This window comes from Saccopteryx bilineata, chromosome 4, assembly GCF_036850765.1.
Source record: "Saccopteryx bilineata isolate mSacBil1 chromosome 4, mSacBil1_pri_phased_curated, whole genome shotgun sequence".
NCBI lineage: Eukaryota > Metazoa > Chordata > Mammalia > Chiroptera > Emballonuridae > Saccopteryx > Saccopteryx bilineata.
Window position 1 is genome coordinate 52,090,946 of NC_089493.1, and position 12,697 is coordinate 52,103,642.

A 12,697-nucleotide genomic window follows, 5' to 3' on the forward strand; every position below is an offset into this window, starting at 1 on the left:
AGCATGGCATACAGGGACAAGGCCAACCTTTGGGCCCAGATTTTGAACTTTGGGGATCCTCAAGTGCTAGACAACCAGGTGCCTGCTCTAGTGCTTGGAATAGAAGAAAGAAGAGATGCTGTTGGTCCCCAACTGGCTGCAAGGATTATAAGACCTGATCCTGTTTGTTGTGATCTCTCTCTCTCTCTCTCTCTGGAATCATTCAGGACAACTGGGGCTGACTGAGTGCCCAGCGAAGAATGACCATCACACACGCGCACGTGCGCGCGCACACACACACTTCATGTTCACCTTTGAGACATATTTCCCCTACGTATTATGTTCCTTCATCATTTTCATAAAGTACTATATATTTTATGTTCTTCCCACCGTAAGCAGAGTCCACATCCATAAAAGTGTTTGGCTCCCCAGGCTCATGCATCTTGAGTTGTGCACCCATTAGTACTGTCCCATCTGAAGCCACTGGGAATGTTCTTTCTACAAAAGAACATTTGTGCCTCATATCTCTTACACCTGTACTTTGTTATCACAGGACCTATCATGCATTGTTCTTTGGTTGTCTCCCTTACATGGCTAGAAGCTTTCTGAGGGCAGGAACTGTTTGGCTTCTGAATCCCCAGACTGAGCATGTTGGAAGCACAAAACAGGCAATCAGTGTATTTTGAAAGAAAGGAAGAGTGGCCCTGGCCAGGTAGCTCTGTTGGTTAGAGTGTTGTCCCTATCCACCAAGGTTGTGGGTTTAATCTCTGGTCAGGGCACATATAGGAATTGACCAATGAGTGCATAAATAACACTGGGGAACAAATTTATTTTTCATTTTCTGTTGCGTGAGGTTTTAGAACTGTTTCTATATATTTCTGCATCGCTGATTCCAAATTTGAAATCCGTTTTTTGGTGTTTGCTCTAGTTTCTATGCAATTTTAATTTCCTTTTGTTACAGTTAATGGCATGCATTGGTTTTTTAATTGGAGTTAAAGGGCAATGACTCTTGGATTGAACATAACCACAAGGCAATTAATGTTTTACAAACCTCACTTTTACATAATTGTAGTTGTTTTTAAATGTAAAGAATTATTACCTGATAAAAACACCCTCTTATTTTGTTTTAAGATTGAATCATGGCTTCTTCGAGTAGGCGTAAATGTAAGAATAGTCCTGACACCTTCTGTTATATATGTGGCTGTTATACACTTCAACTTCAAAGGTGCAATATTTCATCATTTGTGATACGTGCATATATTGCCTATTTTCAAATTCCCCTTGGTGATCAAGACAAGAATTGGGCTCCTCATATTGTGTGTCATAATTGTGAGGAAATGCTTCATGACTGGACAAAAGGAAAATGCAAAGGAATGCCTTTTGGTATTCCCATAATTTGGCATGAACCTAAGGACCACAGCAGTGACTGTTATTTCTGTCTGATCCATACAAAGGGCATCAGCAAGAAAAAATGGCATATGATCGCATATCCTAATATTCCTTCAGCAATACGACCTATCCCACACTCTGAAACACTCCCAATTCCAGTTTTCAATGGTTTTATTTCTTCTAAGGATGAAGAAAGTGAACATGGTGATCAAGTGTATTTTGATAAGATGCATGAGGAAATGGTTGTAGAACCTGAAGGGTCTGCATCTGATGCCAAGCAATCATTATTAACCCTCCAGCAGTTTAGCCAACCCGAATTGAATGACTTAGTAAGAGATTTGGGCCTATCAAAGAAAGCAGCTGAGTTATTAGCCTCCAGGCTTCAAGAAAAGAATGTACTTCACCGGTCAGCTGAAGTATCCCATTTCAGGAAGCATGAACAAATTTTTGTGGACTTTTTTTCTGAAGACAAACACTTTGTTTACTGTCATGATATCAGTAGTCTTCTCAGCCAGCTAGGTGTTACCACTTACAGTCCAGCAGAATGGTGGCTACTTCTTGACAGCTCTAAACGGAGTCTGAAATGTGTTCTCCTACACAACAGTAATGTTTATGCAGCGGTTCCAGTTGGTTATTCAACTCATCTGCGAGATTATGACATAAAAATTGTCCTTGACTTTCTGAAGTCTGAGGAGCATAACTGGATCATTTGTGTGGATCTTAAAATGGTAAATTTCCTGCTAGGACAACAGAAAGGTTTCACGAAGTATTCTTTTTTTTTTTTTTGTATTTTTCTGAAGCTGGAAACGGGGAGAGACAGTCAGACAGACTCCCACATGCGCCCGACCGGGATCCACCCGGCACGCCCACCAGGGGCGATGCTCTGCCCACCAGGGGGCGATGCTCTGCCCACCAGGGGGTGATGCTCTGCCCCTCCGGGGCGTCGCTCTGCCGCGACCAGAGCCACTCCAGCGCCTGGGGCAGAGGCCAAGGAGCCATCCCCAGCGCCTGGGCCATCTTTGCTCCAATGGAGCCTTGGCTGCGGGAGGGGAAGAGAGAGACAGAGAGGAAGGAGGGGTGGGGGTGGAGAAGCAAAATGGGCGCTTCTCCTATGTGCCCTGGCCGGGAATCGAACCCGGGTCCCCCGCATGCCAGGCCGACGCTCTACCGCTGAGCCAACTGGCCAGGGCTCACAAAGTATTCTTGCTTTCTGTGTTTGTGGGACAGCGGAGCTCAGGAGAAATACTGGACACAGGAGGAGTGGCCGAAACGTGAAGTGAAGCTCTGGAAGTAGGGATGCAAAATATTGTGAATGAACCTGTAGTTAATTGAGACAGGATCATTTTCCCCCCACTTCACATCAAACTTGGCTTAATGAAGCAGTTTGTTCAGGCTTTGAATAGAGAAAGTGAATGCTTTCAATATATTATTTCTGCTTTTCCTGCCTTATCTTCCGAGAAGATAAAAGCAGGTATATTCGATGGACCTCAAATTTGAACCCCCATATGTGATGAAGAATTTGCCAGGAAGATAAGGAGGAGAAAGCAGCATGGCAGTCTTTCGTGGCAGTTACAAAGAACTTCCTTGGCAACAAAAAAGCAGAAAACTATGAACTTCCGGTTCAAAGATTGCTGTTGGCTTTCTGCGACATTGTATGTAACATGAGCGTTAAGAGTCACTTCCTGAACAGACACCTTGATAAGTTTCCCGAAAATCTTGGCGCTGTTAGTGATGAGCAGACTACTGCTGGAGCATCAAACGAGATTGTCCTCAACAAGTACACAAACGCAAGAGCTACAAACGCAAATTTTTGCCTGAATAGAATTTAAATAAGTTTTGCGCAAATTTTATGATTTAAATAAGTGTTTTAATATGTTCTATTTTGAAATTGTAGACAAATTCTGATGCAATCATATCTTTTAGTGTATTAGTGTATTTACTGCATTATATAAATTATTATATTTTCACAAAGATGATGCCCAAGAAGACATTCTACTTCATTATGTTAAACTAAATGTTGAAAATTTTACAATAAGATGAAAACCTAAAATCTTGAATTGCAAAAAAACTGTAGCTTACAGAGAAAAACTAATGTCAGATTTGAGATCAGCACACTCGAATTAGGTAAGAACAAGTGTTTTTGTGGATGCAACAAAAATTTTGTTCTCCAGTGTAAGTGGAACAAGGAATTGATGTTTCTCACTTTCTCTCTCTTCCTTTCTCTCTAGGATCGATAAAGAATAATAATAATAATAAAGAACGGATAAAGGAAATATAGTAAGCGGATAGCATTTCCTTTGACTTGAGACTTCAAAGGATATAATTCTGGGGACTCACAGTTGATGAGTGCTTTGGGGCAGAAGCAGGTAATTTACAAAGCAGAGGTCAGGCACACCATCCCTAGAGGATGACAACTCGGGGCAATCACTCTAGGCCCGTGGTCGGCAAACTCATTAGTCAACAGAGCCAAATATCAACAGTACAACGATTGAAATGTCTTTTGAGAGCCAAATTTTTTAAACTTAAACTATATATGTAGGTACATTGTTATTAACTTAATTAGGGTGCTCCTAAGCTGGCCTTTGAGCCACACTCAAGGGGCCAAAGAGCCGCATGTGGCTCGCGAGCCGCGGTTTGCCGACCACTGATCTAGGCCTTGACCTCAGAGAACATCCTTTAGAAGAAGGTGTGGCTCTGGTGGTCTTGTCAGGATTTATTGATGGGATATTAAGAACTAGCTACAAGAAGTTCTGGCTTAGCTGTTCAGTCAGCCAAGGAGAGCCGGTCCAGGCCTGCTTGCCCCGCCCTGCCCGGCCATGCCATGCTCCTGCCTGCACAGTGAAGGCCCGAGCTTTTGTGTATGGAAGTGAACTGTAAATACTCTGGAATTCTATTGTGGGTACTGAGCATGTAATTGCATGGTAATTACCATGAATTCACAAGATAATTCTAAGGTTATTTTTGTCTTCTAAACTTGTCTTATGCTGCCATAGTATATAAACTAGCAAACACAAGATCAGGTCCGAGTCAGCAATGGAGAGGTCTGCAGGCATTTGGTAGCAGAATCCAGCTCAGTGCTCTTTATCTTGGCTCTTAACGGTGCAGAAGAGCTCGGCGTCCAGTATTTCTGGACAGCAAGGAAGGATAGGCTGTCCTGAGGTTTCTTCTTTTTTACAGAAACAGACAGCAATTCTCCTTCTTCCTAGACCTCGGCTTGTAAGTCATAAAGAATCTGAAAGAAAAGCCAGGATATTTGGTATATGTCTCCAAGCTGCCTCTTATTTTCCATGACCATCACCGTCCTAATCCAGACTTTTTGGCCGGGGGAGCACGTTGCCTTTCTAAGTTGGAGGTGGGATGCCAGCAGAATTCTATAGTAGAGAGGTTACATGGAGTTAGACTGAGGTTCAAACCTGAATAGGCCACTTACTATATGTGTGATCTTGAATATGTCATTTAACTTATCTGATTTCTGATGATTAAATAAGCATCTAGCGGCTCTGGCTGTTGGCTCAGTGGTAGCACCTCTGCCCAGTGTATGGACATTCTGGGTTTGATTCCTGGTCAGGGCACACAGAAGTGACCATCTGTTTCTCCACCCTTTCTCCTCTCCTTTCTCATTACATCTCTCTCTTCCCCTCCCACAGCCATGGCAAGTTGGCCTTGGGCGCTGAGGATGGCTCCATGGCCTCGCCTCAGGCACTAAAATAGCTTGGTTACTGAGCAATGGAACAACAGCCCCAGATGGGTAGAGCATCGCCCTATAGGGGGCTTGCTGGGTGGATCTGGTCAGGGTGCATGTGGGAGTCTGTTTCTCTGTCTACCCACTTTTTACTTAAGAAAAATAAAAAAAGCATCTAGCCCAGATCCTAGAACCTGATAATTGGTGGCTACTATCTTTTTTGCTGGTTTTAAAAAGCATCTACAGGGCCTGGAGCATTTTGGACCTGCACTAAATGTAATTGCCCAGGCTGGTCCTTTCCCAGCTGGTCCCTGTGATTCTGAGCATTATTACCACCAGACTGACTGTTTCCTGAACCCAGGTTGATCAATGCTCTGAGCTCTTTAGTGTCTCCTCCTTGCCTTCAAGATGCAGTCCACATACCTGGCTTGGCAGGCAGACTCTCCCAAGCTTGCTCAGTGGACTGCTCCAACCACTTCTCACTCCCACTTCCTAGATACTCTGCCTCAGCCCTGCTGGTTCATTGCCGTCTCCTAACAGACCACGGGCTCTCTTTGGCTCCTGTTCTTCTGTCTGGGGGAGGTCGCCCTCTCCTCACCACTTAGTGACTGTCCGAGTCTTTGGGGAAAGACCGAGTTCTGTGTTAATAACTTGTTCACTGCCCCGACCAGTCCACAGTAGTTTTTCCCAAGAACTTTAGCAGCAGGTTGTGGGGTGGTTGCTCAAATGGCACTTACATGAGGGCTTGAGGTTTCTCCTGGGGTATGTGCTATTTTATATTTCTTCTCGACTCCTCAAGGACGGGGAGTTTGTCAAAGTCCTCGTATCCCTAATGCTTGGTGAAATTCCTAGTATATATTAAATGCTTAATAACTGTGCAATTATAATGCTAATAAAGATGAACTTCCATGCTGTGCCTACTTCTTAAGGACTTAACCAACTCTGTGGTTTCTAGAGGAAAGCTGTTATTCATCTAGAGTTGTCCTTTGCCCAGCCCGATAGCACAGGTGACAGTGTTGTTGTGAGGGCTACATGAGACACAGAGACCTTGGAACACTGCCTGACACAGAGTAAGCACTCAGAAAATGTTAGCTCTTATTATCATTTGTTAATTAAAATAATTTCACAAATAAGAGACATTACTTAAAACAAAAGCAGAGTAACCAACCAATAAATCTTTCCATTGAGTCAGAAGACTGGGCTCTGCCACTTAACTTTATAACCTTTGGCTACAGTTCACTTAACTTTTTTTTTTTTTTTTTTTTTTGGTGATAGAGTCAGAGAGAGACAGAGAGAGGGACGGATAGGGACAGACAGACAGAAAGGAAGAGAGATGAGAAGCATCAGTTCTTTGTTGTGGCTCCTTAGTTGTTCATTGATTGCTTTCTCACATGTACTTGATGGGGGGGGGGCTACAGCACCGTGTGACCCCTGGCTCAAGCCAATGACCTTGGGCTCAAGCTGGTGAGCCTTGTTCAAAGCAGATGAACCCACACTCAAGCTGGCGATGTTTGGGTTTCGAACCTGGGTCCTTCGCGTCCCAGTCTGACACACTCAATCCACTGCGCCACTGCCTGGTCAGGCTCACTTAACTCTTCATAGCCTCAGTTTCCTAATCTGTAGAATGGATATGATAACCTGTCTTCTTTATTTCTTGTGGTTATCATGGGTGTCAAATATCTTCACGTCTATTTAAAGTATAAAGCATTATACAAAGTATAAATCATCTTTAAAAGGTTGACTTGTGTACTCTACTCGCTTTGGAAGCTGTAAAATCTGCCAAGGACTTCACGATCTAAATGAATTTTATAGTATCAGATGTCTCTTCCATGTCCATCTGGCCCATTCAGTGCTCACTGAGCCTTGGCCTAGCACAGAGCAGATCAGAATCCAGTTGATGATGGAAACAATCTCATTTCACAGGTCGTTGAAGCCTCTTTTGGAAGAAGAGCTTTCTCTGTGGCCTCTTCAGAAACTTCTTCAGGGATGTGCTTATGCTCCACCCTGGGGTTGGATCGCTGACTCTCAGCTATTGCAGGGCACTTTGGACACTATGGTCAGATACACAGGCTACAAAGTCTGACAGACCTGAGCTTAAATCTTGACTTCCACCCTTGCTTGCCAAGTGACTGTCCACAAGTTGCTTAACATCTTTTAACCTCTGTCTTCTTATCTAAAAACAAGCATAGTACTGGCACATGTCTAATATATTGGGTTGTAGAAAGATTCATATGAAGCACTTGAAGCACCAGGTTTGGAGTGAAGGCTTGATACATTTTGGATGTTATTATCATATTATTATATAAGGTCTACTGGAAAGTTCTGTCCGTTTTTGGAATAAAACAAAATACAAATTTTTCTTACCATCAATAACCTTATTAAATAATATAATTGCCATTATTATTAATGATTTCTTGCCCGCATGAGGGCAATTTGTATATCCCATTTTTGAAAAATGTTTTATCTTGATGCAAAAAATTGAACCAGTGCTTGTTTGATATCTTCTTCATTTTTGAATTTTTTGCCCTTCAAAAAATTTTGTAAGGACAAAAATAAGTGATAGTCAGAGGGTGCTAAGTCCGGGGAATACGGTGGATGCAACAGACATGCTTCTGTAGCATTTCTTCCTTGTTGAAATTCGTAAAAATTACAGTGGTGTAAATGAACTTTATCAGTAGCCATGGGTACACTATCGCTTCACACATAAGACTAACGTGAATCAACTTTGTTTTAGTTAATTTGCTACGTCAGTATGTATACATTAAGTGATAAAAATAGAGTGGCACACATGCGCCAAATAAACATGTGCTTACGTGTCAAAACTTGTTGTGGTAGAAACGGACAGAACTTTCCGGTAGACCTTATATATGTTATGGTTATCTGCTGACTCATCTGTGTCCTTTAATAAAGCTGGAGCTCTTTGCTCCACAGCTTTCTGGCCTCTGGGCTTAGTAGCACAATGTAGGTATTGAGTAAACACCTGCTGAATTTACTTCTGGTTGATTCTTGCTGGAAGTATTAACTGAAAGCTAAGGGAATGGCTGATGAGGTGACCTGTCACAACCTTACTACTCCTCTCGAAAAGGGTCTGCAAGAAAAAGACCTTTTAATGGAAGTCTGGGGTATGGAGGGACAGGCCCTTCCATGTTTCCTTACAGGACATGTTTCCCCCAGCACCCACTGTACACAGGCTGCCTGGGCCAGGCCTGGTACAGAGCCCCATTGTACAGGTCCCATAAAATCAAATCCCTCAAGAGAACTTAGGGGGTCGTTTAGCCCCCTCATTTTACAAGCGAGGAAACTGAGGTAGACCCAGGATCGGAATTCGTGACCCCTGACTTCTGACCAGTGCTCTTCACTCCCAATTCCCACTGGCCACGTTTGGAATGTGTGGGGAATTTCAGAGGTTAGTCTTTTCTGGTAAAACAAGGGGAAGAATAGAAGATAAAATATTATCGGAAGAAATCTAGTTTTATTATACTACTTTTCTAAATCACAATCTAACAAGAATGCTTCGAGCCAAATAAAGGAAGCTGGAAATACTCCTTTTCACTGGAGAATATAATTTTGCTTCAGCCACAATTTAAATTGATTTAGTTCTGAGCACCGGCACTTGAAGTGTGGAGCTTATTCTATTTTCGCCATGATACTTGTTTTGACAGTGATGCATTTCAGTTGACATAGTCGAAATCCTTATGTAATAAATCTCTGCCTGAAAATTAATCATGTTTATAATATTCTGAGAATTAATAACACCCATTGCTCAAATCATTAACTTAAAAAAAAAAAGGAGCTTCCAAAATCTGTTCTCGGCAGTAAGGGACCGCAAATAAATGAATGTTTGATAAAATAATCCAAGTAGCAGTTTAACAAGCGTAAACTCGGATGTGGTTGCAATAACACAGAACTATTGTTTAAGGGTTGGCAGAGGCTGGTGAGGTTCTCATTTCAGTTACGAAGGAGGCATCCACATGCATAATGAACTGCTCTCTGAATTATTAATGTGCTGCTTATTTAGCCTCATCTGTCGGGAAGATAATGTATCCTAACTCTAATGAGTGATTGGTTTTGCACATAATTACAGTAGCAGCAGTGGTAGGGGAAATGTGTTCCTTCAAAGAAGGAGTTCTAAAAATAAAGTCATCATATAAACTTCGTTGTTGTTGCATTCTATCAAAATCAAACCCAAAGCATCTGAGAATTCATAATAAATTACAGGAGACAGAATCATTATTAACATAATAATTTAACACAAAAGGTTTTACTTAATCATTCATTACAGATCATGTGCTGTTAAAAATGCTTATAAATGACCTGGGTTGTTTTAAGATGTTTGCAAGGATGGTCCCTTTTGGCCACTCACCAACCGGGGTGCTGAAGGGGGTCACAGAGAGGAGGTGTAAAAACAGGTAGAAAAGGGTAATGATTTATGTCCATTCTAAAGGAACGTTAATTAAAAGTTTAAAAGTTGTTAGGTGCCTCCTTTTCATTTCTAAAACGTAAGCCTCTGGGACTCATCCGATCTGGTTTCTGCGTTCAGTTGGTTATTTGTGGAGGACACTGGATCACAAACATGTGCACCTGGTCTAAATGGTTTCTTAATGACAGTTCTTTGCCTCCTGTTTCTGACATGGGCTAACTGCTCTTCAGAGTCCAGAGAAGTTTTTGCTTCCCTCCCACACTGCATATTACCTAAAGGAACAGGCCCAGACGAAACACTTTATAGGCGTTAGTTAGTTCTGGATGCGCCCTCATAATGGTTTCATCGGTGTGGTTCCTTTTTCTTCAGTCTTCAAAGGGAGCTGTCAACTGACTGGTCGTAAACCTAACGGCATCACAGTCTGTTCACACTTGTTCAAGAAGCTTCACTTTGGTTGCAAATTATATTGTGTGTGTGCAAGTGTGCATGCTTCTTTTAAAAATTGCTTATCACATATGTATCCTATATATGTGCATGGGAGCACGTGTGTACACACACATGCTCAGTGGCACCAGGGAGAGACCATTCATTCATCTCCCTAAAACCAAAAGCACTTTCCATTTACCCCTACATCAGAAAACCTTCATAGCTTTTCTTCAGTGATTGTAGAGACATTTGATTTATTGAAGATCAAATGCTTCCCTCTTGAGTACATGCAATTCCTAAAAGTGTTTAAGAGTCTTGATCACAGGAGAATTCCCGTATGTTGCCTGTAGCTAGGATTGAAACCTATAGGCAAGATGGGGAAAATTAGAGAGTGCTTCTAATTCTAAGTACAACTTCTGCTTATAGCCTTCTGAAGCAACATACTTAAATGCAGCAAACTGTCTCTGTAAGCGTCCTGTTGAATACTAACTCAGCTTCCAACTTCACTTTAGAAATGTCATGGAGGTAGGTTCGCTAAGTCAGAAGGACTCTCATTTTACTGTTTTCCCTCCCTCTAGTATTGAACTTAGGGTCTCGTAGGTCCTTTTGGTGAGGATGAAGTCTGTAGGTAGGGCTGGACCTCAGAGATTCTCAGCTGGTCCTGGGACTTCATTAAAACGGGTCTGTTTCTTCTCCCCAGTTCAACTTTACTTTTCTTCTTAATAAGCAAAAGACCAAGGGGATTCCGTGAGCTTGGGAACTTCACAGGGCAAGTGGACTGAGGAGGAGAAAAAGCTACTGCCTAAGTCCCCTAGGACAGTGGTCCCCAACCCCCGGGCCACGGACCGGTACTGGTCCATGGGCCATTTGGTACCAGTCCGCAGAGAAAGAATAAATAACTTACATTATTTCTGTTTTATTTATATTTAAGTCTGAATGATGTTTTATTTTTAAAAAATGACCAGATTCCCTCTGTTACATCCGTCTAAGACTCACTCTTGATGCTTGTCTCGGTCACGTGATACATTTATCCATCCCACCCTAAAGGCCGGTCCGTGAAAATATTTTCTGACATTAAACCGGTCCGTGGCCCCAAAAAAGTTGGGGACCAGTGCCCTAGGACATTTGGCACCCTCTCCAGGCTACCCATCCAAATGTAGCCTGAGTTCCTGCCAAGGAAGACGACATCCCCACCACCCGGAGAGACTGTCAGATAAGGGCTCTTTGAAGCCAGAGGTATCTCCTGGACCCAAAAAGACTCAGCAGAGGGGCAGGAAAACGATTCTGAAATGGTATCTCCAGGGCACCAGTATGGGGTCCTAGTAACCACTGGAATTCCTCTTTTATCTGTTTGTTCTCTTTGGATCTCCAGTAGAGCTTTATTAAAAAAAAAAAAAAGGGTATGAAACCCACTGCTGCAGAGACAGAAGAAACCCTCTGGCAGCTGTCAGAGTGTCTGTGGCCAGAGAGCCCCATCCAACCTACACCAAGGGCCACCTGGGCCTCTTGACGTTTGTTCCCTTTCTCCATGGCTGACCTAGCCCAGTGTCCCCAGGGAGATTTATCCTTTTCTGCCCAGGGTTCTGAGGTTGGTAACAGCCCATTCCAGGACTGTCGGCCTCAGCAATGGGTTAGCAACAAGAGGGGCCGGCGCGGCGGCGGGGAGAGGCTGATCATGAGAGGCCTCACTCACCCAGCTGGGAGGTTGGGGCTTTCCTGAAGACAACAGGAGTCATTTCAAAATCACAGGTAGGGGAGCACAACCTGCTCAGGTGTGCTTTCGCCTTGGCCACCTTGCCTGTGTTTGTTGAGGCTGAAGGAGAAACAGGAGGCGGGGAACCTTAGTGAGGAGGCGTTACAGCCCTCGTGGGAGACGGTGCAAGCGGAAACGAAGGCCGTCTGTGCATGGAGGGAGAGGAGGGGTTGGAGCAGCGAGGTGAGCAGTTCTGAAGCTAGCACCTACTCGGGGCTCTGACCAGGTGTAGGGATGGGGGTGGGGGCGGGGTACGATCTGCCTCTGACCTGACCCAGCAGGAGGAAGTATGGGGAAGGGAGATGACAAATGGGGGTTTAAATAGACCTTGAGGACTTTATAGAGAAATTCTGTAGGTTGGGGCTAGGAAAATACAGGTTTCGTTAAAAGATGCTGGTAATTGATGCAGCAGGTATAGATGAGTGTGCCCAGGGAAGTGAGCTGAGAATGGAGGGAAACACCAAACAGATGTAACCCTGGGAAACTCCACGTGCTCCCCCTTCCACCCAGATCTTCCTTTTCCTCTTCCTACAACGCCCTCTCTCCTGTCCTTTGACCGATGCACTCATATTCCAGAAACCCATTTCCCAGAGGTTAAGTGACTTGCCTGAGGTTCGTTCCTGTCTCTAGACTCAGAGCCTGGCACATTGCTGGCACTAAGTGGCAGCTGAGCATTGCTGAGCACCTGGGGGGAACTGGGAAGCTCCAGTTGCTTACCGGCACTGACAGAGCATTAATGCGGCTCGATTTCTTCTGTTTCTTGGCACAAAAGCAGGGCACTGTAAGGGTGCTTAAACTGCAATCCAGACGGCCGTCGGTCAGGTATAAGGTGAGCTGAGTCAGGGCCAGCTGGTCACTATATGTGAGGTCGAGACCTGTTGCCCATACCTGATTAAAATAGGAGTGTAGGTCAGATTAGACCCTGGGGGGTGGAGGCAGAAGGCACACCCACTCAGACCAGCCCAAACCACACCAGCCCCAGCAGAACCTGTGAACATGTGACTTCACGGAGTGGGTGTTTTTGCTTGTTTCTACTTCCTTCAGCTGA

At 43.8% G+C, this 12,697-nt stretch overlaps 1 protein-coding gene across 1 annotated transcript in view; it reads right to left on the minus strand.

Moving 5' to 3' along the window:
- The window catches only part of LOC136334560 (IQ domain-containing protein H-like), a 132,810-nt gene that overhangs the window by 17,181 nt on the left and 102,932 nt on the right, over positions 1 to 12,697 (minus strand). Inside the window, exon 10 of the mRNA XM_066274898.1 lies at positions 12,367 to 12,537. Coding sequence (XP_066130995.1) covers positions 12,367 to 12,537 — 171 coding nt within the window. The remainder of the gene's footprint in view (positions 1 to 12,366; positions 12,538 to 12,697) is intronic.